Below are 12,898 nucleotides of genomic sequence, written 5' to 3'. Positions count from 1 at the left end.
GATTTGACAGCACATATCTGAAAATCTCCATCACACCAAATGCCATTTAAAAGCTCTGAAATCTATTCTAGAGGTTTGTGTATTCCAGAACCATCTAACAGGACAGTCTGAATTCCAGCAAAAACAAACCCATTAATGACTACGTTTTTGAATCCCTGTTTGTTTACTCGCTCCTGTATTTGACATATTTTTGCATGCTAACCTTCATGATTTGCATGGTTTCTCAAAGTAAATGTTAGTCCATTTGTGTTGGTCCACGAACAACATTAAAATCAGCCAATCAGATTTTAGGGTCATGGTTAGGATTTGGTTTGGGGTTGAGGCTTCAATCACATCCCTATCAACTTGTCATTTGCCTGTGATTTTAGGGGTACAAACATGTCAGGACTAGGTTTGTTTGACAGAGATGTGTTTTCAGAACCAACATAAGATGCTGCTCCAGGTAGACTCATTAGGTAGACCATCTACTGAAGGTGATTGAGGAGTATATTGTTGTTATACAAAACACAATTTGACAGTTCATATAACTAGTTTGCTATGAAATAGTAAGATGCCATAATAATTCAGGTCATTCTTTGTAAATGTATTTTTTGCAAACTTCCATAATTCAAGCCGATGTATCATTTGTATTGACATTCATATGTAGAGTCTAGAAATATGGTGGATATTCTCATTTCATAACTTCTTTTTAATAATCAGTAACATACATAACATAAATGAATGCTAGTGAAGGAAGAAGTGGCTTTGAGCTTGATTTTTGACATTCAAGATGAAAAGTAAAAAGTAAACAGGCGTTAAAAATCATTCTAACCGAGAAGCTCCACACTAGCCCTTTCCTCCAGGGGTTTGCAGCTCCAAGTTAATAAGAATGCAGTTTGAAAGGAGAAGAAATTCACTGACAGAAATGTTGGGATGTTGATAGGACTGTGTACATTCAGTAAAGAACATCTACAATGGTCAGGCTTATAAACGAACTTCTGTGGAGATCACATAGAAACCGCCCTGGATGAATCCAAGGTTTGCTGTCGGTACACTGCTCTCCATCGGATTGTTGTTGTTTTGGGGTGAGATGTGTATAGAATCTTTCATTTACTTCATGTCTCTTTGGGTGAGGTGGTTGAGGCATGTCTGTCTGTAGACCTGTCTGTCTCTCATCTCCAGCACACTATCTCTCACCAGCTCAGTGAAGAGCGAAGGCCAGAGCTTCTGCAGCGCGTCTCCCTTCACACTGACACTGGATGCTCTCTGAATCAAACCCCTTAGATACTGATCCACCATCACAGAGCGATCCGACACGTCGCTGCTGTCCTCCTGAAGGAGAAAGAATTCACTTATAATGTAAGAGCAATCATGCACTTGTTTAAATGCAGACATTTATTTTTGTTAAAGCACCTCTATGAATTCTTCCTTAAAAATATTTTTAATTTGAGCTGTGAAGTTTTCTAAATCTGCCATTTTTGTGGTGGAACTTTTCTAGAAAGAAATTTCTGGTTACATGGTTATTACAAGTTGAAATATTGGATTTAACTTTGGACAGATGGGGTTCCTAAGTGAAAACAGATCAATACTTAGGTCCTTTACTACAAATCTCCCCTTTCACTTTCTGAATGTGAAAGAAATGTAAAAGTGAAAGCGGAGATTTATAGTTAAAAAATAAATAAAGTGCTTAAATATTGGTCTGTTTCTCTCCCACACCTATTAGAATGCTTCTGAAGACATGGATTTAACCACTGGAGTCATAAGGATTACTTATATGCTTCCTTTATGTGCTTTTTGGAGCGTTAAAATTTTGGTCACCATTCACTTGCATTTTATAGACCTACAGAGCAGAAATATTATTCTAAAAATCTTAATTTGTGTTCTGCACAAGAAAGAAAGTCAAACACATCTGGGATGGGGGAGTACATTTTCATTTTTGTTTGAACTATTCCTTTAACACATGTTTAAGTCTTGTTGTGTATGAATTAATTAGATTTTTTTTAAACTAAGATACAAGTTGAAATGAGTGTTAATTGATAGCATGTCACAGACGCTGTCCATATAGATTAAGCTGTCCTGAACCAAGAACATTCTTTTAAGGGCTCAACTCAAGGGAAAACTAGCAAAGTCCACAAGAAGTGCCTCTAGAGGGCTTCTTCCTCCTTGTTGCACTCTTCACCAGGTTCTTACGGTTAATCATGTGCTGTTTATGTGAAATCTGTGGATCAGTGTTTGTCACCTCAGTGCTGTCATTGATTCTGCAGGGGTAGTTGAAAAGGGCTCTGCTCAAACCATCTCCCAGTTGTTTGCCATCCTCCTTCAGTTCCTCTGGACTCTGACCGCTCCTGCGACCACGACCATCCAGCAGAAACTGCAGCTGGCGCTTCCTGCACAAGAACAGAAGCAATGATTGACAGCTCACCTGCAGCAGTATTGATATCAGAATAGGTAAGTATGCTTACACATACAAGGAATTTGTCTCAGTGACAGGAGCTTCCAGTGCACATTAACAATACAAAAACAGCAGCAATATAAATAATAATAATAAATAATTATATACACACACACACACACACACACACACACACACACACAAACACAAACACAAACACACACTCATTCATAGTGCATTTCTAATGCAAATATGTTGTCTTATGTACAGTGCAATTTTTATTGCATTTTTTGCAGAGGAATGAAATGGCAGAAGAGGAAGATGTGTTGGTTAAATATATAAAAATAATTATTGCTCAATGGGGCAATTTAACTGTTTATGAGATGGATAGCCTGAGGGAAAAGACTGTTCCTGTGCCTGACGATTCTGGTGTTCAGAGCTCTGAAGCGTCGGCCAGAAGGCAACAGTTCAAAGGCAGGGTGAGTGGGGTCCAGAGTGATTTTACCAGCCTTTTTCCTCACTCTGGAAGTGTATAGTTCTTAAAGGGGGGGGGGGGACCAATAATCCTCTCAGCAGTCTGAACTGTCCTTTGTAGTCTTCTGATATTCGATTTCATACCTGAGCCAAACCAGACAGTTATTGAAGTGCAGAGGACAGACTCAATGACTGCTGAGTATAACTGTATCAGCAGCGCCTGTGGTAAGTTGAACTTCCTCAACTGGTGAAGGAAGCATAACCTCTGCTGTCAATGTCAAGTCAATGTGTCTCCCACTTCAGATCCTGTGTGATGTTAGAGCCCAGGAACCTGAATGACTACATTGCTGCCACAGTGCTGTTTAGAATGGTGAAGGGGTCAATGTTGGGGTGTTCCTCCTAAAGTCCACAATCATCTCCACTGTTTTTAGTGTGTTCAGCTTCAGGTTGTTATGATTCCTTCTGTATGCAGACTCATCATCATCTCAGATGAGGCCGATGACAGTGGTGTCATCTGCAAACTTCAGGAGCTTGACAGAGGGGTCCTTGGTGGTGCAGTCATTGGTGTAGAGGGAGAAGAGTAGTGGGGAGAGCACACATCCCTGGGGGGCACCAGCGCTGATTGTACATGTGCTGTAAGTGAATTTCCCCAGTCTCACTAGCTGCTGCCTGTCTGTCAGAAAGCAGGTTATCCACTGACAGATAGACTGGATTATATTAAGGAAAAGCTGAAAGCTACTAATTAAATGCAGTTTGAAAAATCTATGGTGTATCATTTTATGTGGTACTGAAAACCTGTGGAGAAAAATTACAGTGAATAAGAACCTTTCAAAAAGGCAAAACTCATAGTAATGACTGCAGAGCAGAATTAGGACTATAGCCACTAATGATAAACTAATTAAATGTAAAAGGCCATTAAAATCAGTGTCCACCTAAACAAGTGACAAACAGACCCACACTTCACTAAAGAGAAGAACTGCATTCACACAAACAGAAAAATACATATACCTAAAACACTACAGACCACAGCAGCGTTTTAGTGCCACAATAAAAAAAAATACTAATCTAAAATGACAAGAATAAAGATGTAATGTTTTGAGAATAATATAATAATAGCCCTTTAAGAAGAAAAAAAGTCATATAATTTCTATATCATTCTAACTAAATAATTTAATTGCTTGCATTGATGAAGCTGCTGCCTCATTGAGATAATCATGCCTTTTCTCAAAATATTTCTACAAAATGTTTATGCAATATTATGTATGACCTGTAACGTTACAACTTTTTGGTAACAATAATAAGGTTGTATTTGTTAACATTAGAAAATGCATTAGGAATCATGAACTAACAATGAACTTTTACAGTATTTATAAATCTTGGATAATGTTCACTTGTAAAAATATTTAATTGCTTGTTCTGCATTAATTAATGTTAATATATATAACTTTTAATGTTTTTTTTTTTTTTCCCTTTTCTCCCCAATTTGGAATGCCCAATTCCCAAAGCGCTCTATGTCCTTGTGGTGGCATAGTGACTCGCCTCAATCCGGGTGGTGGAGGACGAATCTCAGTTGCCTCCATCTCTGAGACCATCAATCCACACATTTTATCCCATGGCTTGTTGAGCATATTACCACAGAGACCTAGTGCCCATGGAGGCGTCACACTATTCTCCGCGGCATCCACGCACAACTCACCACGTGCCCCACCGAGAGTGAGACCATGAGTTATAGCGACCATGAGGAGGTTACCCCATGTGACTCTACCCTCCCTAGCAACTGGGCCAATTTGGTTGCTTAGGAGACCTGGCTGGAGTCACTCAGCATGACATATAAATGTAATTTTAAAAATGCATAGGTAGAAAATAACATTAACCAATATTAATAAATGCTGTAAAAGTATTGTTAATTGGGAATTCATGTTAACTAATGTTGTTAGCTAATGTTAACAAATACAATCTTATTGTAAAGTTTCACCACTTTATTAAAAAGAAAATACTACTTTAATTTCATAATGCTACAATATTTTTGTCATAATATTACAGGTTTAATCTCATAATGCTATGACATTCTGTTTAAAGTGAAGAGAATACAGGCAGACTCTATGTCCAAGAGACTGACCAAATAATTATCTGAAAATGTTCTCTGTAACAACACTAACAGATAAGTATGTGTTATAAATGATGGAGACAATGTTCACATCGGTGATTTTTCAAATTTGGTTCTAAAGTGCAATGGTTCAAGAGTAAGATACAGTTATAGAGTGAGACGTTCTAGACAGGGATGGCACTACAGTATAGCCGTGGAAGAATGTAACGGATTTAATTCTGTAAAGTCTCTCTGCGTGTTAAACACATGGGTGTGGTGCAGTACAGTATAGTAGAGGGCAGAGAAGAATCTGCTGAATAGCACAAGAAGAAACTGTGATTAATACTGAAGCCCTGGAATGCTCAACACTCAGATAATTCTATTAAGGAAAAGGATGGCAGCTGCTTTAGACATGCACTGGCCTGCTATCACACGCGCACGCACTATTTTACTGGTGGTTAAAATTTTTTAAAAAAAGTAGTAAGAGAGAGCTAGACAACATGCCCTGATCTGCACACACACACCTGGACTCTTCCAGCAGTAGCAGTAGACGACAACGCGGTGTTTCTGTAGCAGCTACGTAACCCAAAGTGCCAAACATCCGCTCTGACGCCATGATGTCATTCATAGTTACCTGAAGTACACATAGAAGTTTCACATACACGCACTCAGAGTTAAAACTGGATAAACAAATAAACAGACAAAAATGGATTGGCCTGTACCTCAGTGCCGTTAATTTTCTGCAGGTTGAGATGTTGAAGTCTGTAGATGAGGAAAGATCTCCAAAGCATCAGTCCCACCACAGGGTTCCACTCCGGAAGAATGCTAATCTGATCTAGACGTCTGATCTGAGCTAGAGCGGCCAGCTGAGGAAGATGAGTGATGTTTGTCTCCATGAAGATCAGATGCTGAGAGACAAGAGATCATCAAAATAAACATATTTCAGCAGTTTGTATGTTAATAACTACAACTGTTAATCAGAAGGTCACTGGTTCGATCCCCATGGCCACCACCATCGTGTCCTTGAGCAAGGCACATAACTTAAGGTTGCTCTGGGGGATTATCCCTGTAATTGCACTTGTAAGTCGCTTTGGATAAAAGCGTATGACAAATGCACAAATGTAATGTAATCTTATATAGAAGAGGTAAACGTATTTGGCTTGCTCTCTGTATATTGGAGGGCTCAAAGCTTGAGACTCGAGTCCTGATTATCCCCCAAAAAGGCATTAAGGTGAAAGATCAGTACCATGACAATGGGAGGAAATTATTAGGACAGCGAGCCGGCAACAATTCTATATGGTAAATTGGCTTAGCAAATACTTCTGAAAATGTGTTCTTCCCCCCCAAAAGCTATATACACTGCGATTCGATTGGGAGACCTCCACTCAGCATAGAAGTGGATGGGCTCACGGCATTTGAAAGGGGAAGGTGAAAATGAATGTTGGCTTGCGCTCAGAAAGGGAGACTCCTCTAAAGAGAGAGTGGTTTAGTTCGCTGCATTTTAATGCATAAGCCCAGCATGCATTCGAACGGGGGTCAACTCGGCATCTGAAACGAAAAAGCCCATCCATCGCCTCGAAATGGAGAGCCCGTGATATGAGGACGTGGATGAGCTCGCACGACATTTGATAGAAAGGAGCTACACTGCGATTCGAATGGGAGGCCTCCACTAAGCATAGAAGTGGATGGGCTCATTACATTCAAAAGGGGAAAGTGAGAACGGGAGCTGGCACATGCTGCATTCAAACGGGGGGGCTCACGCAGCGATTCGAACGGGTAACTGCTCTAAAGATTGGCTCGTGGAATTCGAACGGGTAAGTACAGCATGCATCTGAATGCGGGTCTACTCTGCATCCGAACAGAAAAGCCCACTCAGTGCTTCAAAAGGGAGAGCCCACTATACGTGTGAACATGGGTGGGCTCACACAGCATTCGAACGGGAGTACTCTGGTTTAAATTTCTATATACAGTACAGGTGAAACTCGAAAAATTAGAATATCGTGCAAAAGTTCATTAATTTCAGTAATTCAACTTAAAAGGTGAAACTAATATATTATATAGACTCATTACAAGCAAAGTAAGATATTTCAAGCCTTTATTTGATATAATTTTGATGATTATGGCTTACAGCTTATGAAAACCCCAAATTCAGAATCTCAGAAAACTAGAATATTGTGAAAAGGTTCAGTATTGTAGGCTCAAAGTGTCACACTCTAATCAGCTAAACACCTGCAAAGGGTTCCTGAGCCTTTAAATGGTCTCTCAGTCTGGTTCAGTTGAATTCACAATCATGGGGAAGACGGCTGACCTGACAGTTGTGCAGAAAACCATCATTGACACCCTCCACAAGGAGGGAAAGCCTCAAAAGGTAATTGCAAAAGAAGTTGGATGTTCTCAAAGTGCTGTATCAAAGCACATTAATAGAAAGTTAAGTGGAAGGGAAAAGTGTGGAAGAAAAAGGTGCACAAGCAGCAGGGATGACCGTAGCCTGGAGAGGATTGTCAGGAAAAGGCCATTCAAATGTGTGGGGGAGCTTCACAAGGAGTGGACTGAGGCTGGAGTTACTGCATCAAGAGCCACCACACACAGACGGGTCCTGGACATGGGCTTCAAATGTCAAACGTCTTACCTGGGCTAAAGAAAAAAGAACTGGTCTGTTGCTCAGTGGTCCAAAGTCCTCTTTTCTGATGAGAGCAAATTTTGCATCTCATTTGGAAACCAAGGTCCCAGAGTCTGGAGGAAGAATGGAGAGGCACACAATCCAAGATGCTTGAAGTCCAGTGTGAAGTTTCCACAGTCTGTGTTGGTTTGGGGAGCCATGTCATCGGCTGGTGTTGGTCCACTGTGCTTTATTTAGTCCAGAGTCAACGCAGCCGTCTACCGGGACATTTTAGAGCACTTCATGCTTCCTTCAGCAGACAAGCTTTATGGAGATGCTGACTTCATTTTCCAGCAGGACTTGGCACCTGCCCACACTGCTAAAAGTACCAAAACCTGGTTCAATGACCATGGTATTACTGTGCTTGATTGGCCAGCAAACTCGCCTGACCTGAACCCCATAGAGAATCTATGGGGCATTGCCAAGAGAAAGATGAGAGACATGAGACCAAACAATGCAGAAGAGCTGAAGGCCGCTATTGAAGCATCTTGGTCTTCCATAACACCTCAGCAGTGCCACAGGCTGATAGCATCCATGCCACGCCGCAAAAGGGGCCCAAACCAAGTACTGAGTACATATGCATGATTATACTTTTCAGAGGGCTGACATTTCTGTATTTAAAATCATTTTTTTTTATTGATTTCATGTAATATTCTAATTTTCTGAGATTCTGAATTTGGGGTTTTCATAAGCTGTAAGCCATAATCATAAAAATTAAATCAAATAAAGGCTTGAAATATCTTACTTTGCTTGTAATGAGTCTATATAATATATTAGTTTCACCTTTTAAGTTGAATTACTGAAATTAATGAACTTTTGCACGATATTCTAATTTTTCGTATTTCACCTGTATATATATATATTATATATACACACACACATACATACGCATATACACATACATACATGTACATATACGTAGCGTGCATGAAGGATGTAGAGCCCATAATAAAACACGAAACAACATCTGATTGGCTTTTTCAGAGGTGGAGACAACTTTTTATAACCGAACCAGAAATTGAGTTCTCGCTCGATAGGGAAGATATTTTATTGGACTGATAGTTAGCCAATAAGCTCTCTTAGTGCAGTAGTTCATTATATAGCATTAGCCACTCTAATGGGGCATTTTATTATGGCTTGTGGTACTGCAGTGACTGATTTCATTTTCAAGGAAGGACAATGGAAAAAAATTACTTTATGCTGGTAAAAATGCCAATCTCTAAACCAGTTACTACCTGTCTATTTGGCTGCTAGCTAAGTTATAATAGTTTCCACAGTTTGACTTTATCTGATATGACTAGCAATCATTGTCTAATGTTATCTTTTACGCTATTTATTTTGAAACAATTTTTTTCAATGAGTCAAAACAACAGCAGAAGATGTGCTACTTACCTGGTCATAAGCCATATTTCTCAGATATCCGTGTTTTTCTTCCTTTCGCTATATATTTATAAAACATTTTGAGGGTAGGGTGCAAGTTTTGTTGTTGTTTGTGACATTTGCTTTGACAAGTTGATCACCTCTAACCATGGCTTCACGTTCCTCAAATCATCTTTATGTGTCCATAATATACACTGATTACACTCTGTTACTGTAATTTATGATGACACTGATGCTACTGTAAAAATGGGTGTATAAAAGTGTGTTAATGGGTAGAATACAGACAAAAGAATGATGATTTTAGGCAGATGGGTGAATGGCTTCGGCTGCAGAAGGCACATGAGTGAAGCAACATATACAACAAGAGAGTAAATGGGAACTTAAGAGTATTAGAATAGATTTGATTCCTTTTTTAGACTAATTAAACAAAATAAATGACATAAAATATTCTTGGAAAATGGCTCTATGTGAACAATCATACATAGGTGAATTTGCACCAGGTGGCTCGCTAATAACTCTGCACGCCGATGTGTTCATGTTGACTGCCAAATGTTCCTTGATCTTTAGACATATAAGAGGTCACTGTACTATAAAAACTGAAACTTTCCTCCTTAATAGAAAAATACATGAAGCGGTGGTCCATTTCAGATTATCGTGGCCTGGATAAAAGAGTGGTTCTCCCGATGGCCAGTCCGCCCCTGCAATGGACTGTCTTACATTTGCATATTCAGAACATTTCAGCATGGAATGTATTTTTTTTGGCTCATATCACAGTGGATTGCTTGTGAACCAGTCACAATATGATTCAAACCTGGCAAAGGAACGGTTATTGAAAGATGCAGCAGTTAAACACTACTGGACCTGTGAGTACACGGTTTAATTTACAAACGTTTCAAAGGTCATGACTGTTTGATAGTTGCTGTGCTTGAGTGAACATTTTGATACATTCAGATGAAATATACTGGGTATATGTTGTGTTAACCCTGAAATGTAGTTTTATAAATTATAATGTAATGCTTGTTCATTTTCCTTTGAGGTTCAAATATAGCTGTACTTGATGATTGCCATGTAATGACCATAGCATGTGAAAATTATAATTATCCTGTAACATATAATATTGACATGGTATTACCATCTGATATCCTCACTATACCATGGTACTGCAAAAGTACATTTATGTTCTCTTCATGAGAATCTCGGGTGGACGCTAGTTTCAGGGGTTTGAAGCTCACCGTCAGGTTTGGGAATCTGAGTCGGATACGCAGGAATGTTGGGATGATGGAGTCAAAGTGAATATAACGGAACATGACGATGGTGACACTAGCAGCCGTCTGGACACTCCAACAGCGTTCAAGTGTCTCAAGGGCTCCGGGGCCAAACAGACGCAGGGTCTCACCATCCAACTCAGCCAGATGACTGTCAGACATGGATAGACTCTGAACACTCGGACCACCGCTGTCCTGTAACCTGGAAACATGACACAGAGAAAGAATATGGAGACTTGAATCACAACACCACACAAACAGACTTCTGGATTAATACTGAAGTTCAGACTTTAAAAAACAACATTACATCTGTTCAGAGCATTAAACATTTAAATGGAAGAAAGAGGATTCCAACAGAGTTTGGCATTAGCATTTTCACGTTGCTAGCACCATGTTGAGCTACAGAAGCATGCTATGCTACTATACAGTTGGGAAAAAAAGTTGCCTACTGTTTAAAGTGGCCTTCCCATTAATTTATGATATCTTACAATGGTGTCTAGTTAGGAAACTCATTAAGTTTTGGGACAGCATGTTACAGTGTTCATCTAGGCTAGTATTTTCACACAGACTGTATTGTTCACCGCGACAGTATTGGGATTCTGCTCTCCTAAACCAGAGAATGCTTGAGTTTCACAGAGTTCTGCATCTGTTTAACATTTGCTTGAATAGGAAGTGCATTAGATGCATTCACAGCAGCTCATTCATTGTGTGCTGGTAGAAAAGACATTCATGAAAGAAGGGGACAAGGCAAATTACAGCGTTAGTTACTGAAAGAAAAACCATTTCAGAAGGGTTTCATTTCTTTATGTTTATGTATACATGTTCCTGTTCACAGATGAAGGATTGAGGATGAATTCATGTCACATAACTACATAACTTTGGGCATTTTTGTGACCGTAAATATGTTTTAAAGCATTCTAACATTCTAAAACAGAATCAGAGAATCAGAATGAGCTTTAATGCCAAGTGTGCTCACATACACAAATAATTTGTTTTTGGTGATAGGAGAAACAAGTGCACACAGAACATTACATTGAGACACAGAATATAAAACAAGGTAAGAGTATAAACAGACATACCCAAAAAATAGAACATATAACATTGAATTGCGTATGTATATGTGCAAGTGCTAATATATGTGCAAGGTAGGGGTATGTACAGTTATTGAATTAAATAGGATTGAATTTACATTTGTACATGACATATTTATACATTATTGCACTATAGGAGTCCTGAAGTTTAATTGTTCATGTTCAAATGTCCTGATAATGGATGTCCTGGCACTCAGTGCTCTGTAGAGCTGGCCAGAGGGCAACAGCTCAAAGAGGGAGTGGGGAGTGTGTGTGGGGTCCAGAGTGATTCTACCTTCATGTTTCCTCACTTGGGAGACGTACAGGTCTTGGAGGGTGGGCAGGGGGGCACCAATAATCCTCTCAGCAGTCCTGACTATCCGTTGTAGTTTCCTTCTGTCTGATTTGGTGGCTGAACCCCCAGTAATAGATATACACAGGACACACTAAATGACGGCCGAGAAGAACTGTGTCAGCAGCTCCTGTGGCAGGTTGAACTTCCTCAGCTGGCAAAGGAAGTACAACCTCTACTGAGCCTTCTTCACAATTGAGTCTGTGTGTGTGTCCAACTTCAGGTCCTGAGAGATGGTAGAGCCCAGGAACCTGAATGACTCCACTGCTGTGGAGTCTCCTTAAGTCCTATCAGCGCCACTGTTCAGCTCAAGGTTGTTGTGACCGCACCAGACCGCCAGCTATTTAACCTCCCGTCTGAATGCAGACTCGTCACCATCGCGGATGAGGCCGATGACCGTGGTGTCATCTGCAAACTTCAGGAACTTGACAGAGGGGTCCTTTGCAGTACATTAGTTGGTGTACAGGGAGAAGAGCAGTGGAGAGAGAGAAAGCATCACTGAGGAGCACCAGTGCTAATAGTGAGAGTCTCAGATGTGATTTTCCCATGTCTCATTAGCTGCTGCTAATCTGTCAGAAAGCTGGTGATCTATTGACAGATTGGGGTGGCACGGAGAGCTGGGTCAGTTTGGTTGAGAGAAGATCAGGCATGATGGTATTGAAGGCTGAATTGAAGTCCACAAATAGGATCCTTGCATAAGTCCCAGGTCTGTTGAGGTGTTGCAGGATATAACGCAGTTCCATGTAGACAGCATCATTCACAGAACTGTTTGCTCTTAATGTATAAATGATTTAAAGCTCATGGAAACATGTTTTGACAAGCCTCTGCAGAGAGGAATATTTGGACTGCAGCCAGTTTAAATTAATTATTTGTCTGGAGAACTCTACAGATATCACATCATAACACACAGTCTGCTCCAGATTTGCTCGAGTGAGTGTGAATGATCTGAATACACAGAAGCAATCTCCAAAGCAATCAAACGAACAGATCAAAACAAAAGGACTGTGTGGACAAAATGTAAATATGTGTTCGGTGTACTGCATCTTTTTTAGGCAAATATCAGCAAAAATGTTCAATAGCTTTTATGTATAAAAGATTTTAAGGTACAATATATGGCTATGCAGAAACTGACTTTCAAAAATAAACCTATGCTGAGAAATTGAGTAAAAAAAGTGTACTATTTAGCCCCGGTCTCCCCTACATTGAAGATACATTTCAGGAACAGCTGAGTAAAAGCTTTG

At 39.9% G+C, this 12,898-nt stretch overlaps 1 protein-coding gene across 1 annotated transcript in view; it reads right to left on the bottom strand.

The window, feature by feature from the left end:
• Positions 1-663: 663 nt before the first annotated feature.
• LOC127622999 (leucine-rich repeat-containing protein 49-like) overlaps positions 664-12,898 on the bottom strand; it is a 33,956-nt gene continuing 21,721 nt past the window's right edge. The window contains exons 13-17 of the mRNA XM_052097220.1: positions 10,203-10,437; positions 5,654-5,839; positions 5,456-5,565; positions 2,219-2,366; positions 664-1,311 (exon numbers count right to left, since the gene is read on the bottom strand). Of these exons, the coding sequence (XP_051953180.1) occupies positions 1,090-1,311; positions 2,219-2,366; positions 5,456-5,565; positions 5,654-5,839; positions 10,203-10,437 (901 nt within the window). The 3' untranslated portion in view covers positions 664-1,089. The remainder of the gene's footprint in view (positions 1,312-2,218; positions 2,367-5,455; positions 5,566-5,653; positions 5,840-10,202; positions 10,438-12,898) is intronic.

The sequence above is a fragment of the Xyrauchen texanus genome, chromosome 29 (genome assembly GCF_025860055.1).
Source record: "Xyrauchen texanus isolate HMW12.3.18 chromosome 29, RBS_HiC_50CHRs, whole genome shotgun sequence".
Lineage (NCBI taxonomy): Eukaryota > Metazoa > Chordata > Actinopteri > Cypriniformes > Catostomidae > Xyrauchen > Xyrauchen texanus.
Note: the sequence above shows the minus strand (reverse complement) of the source record. Positions and strands in the feature narration are given on the sequence as shown.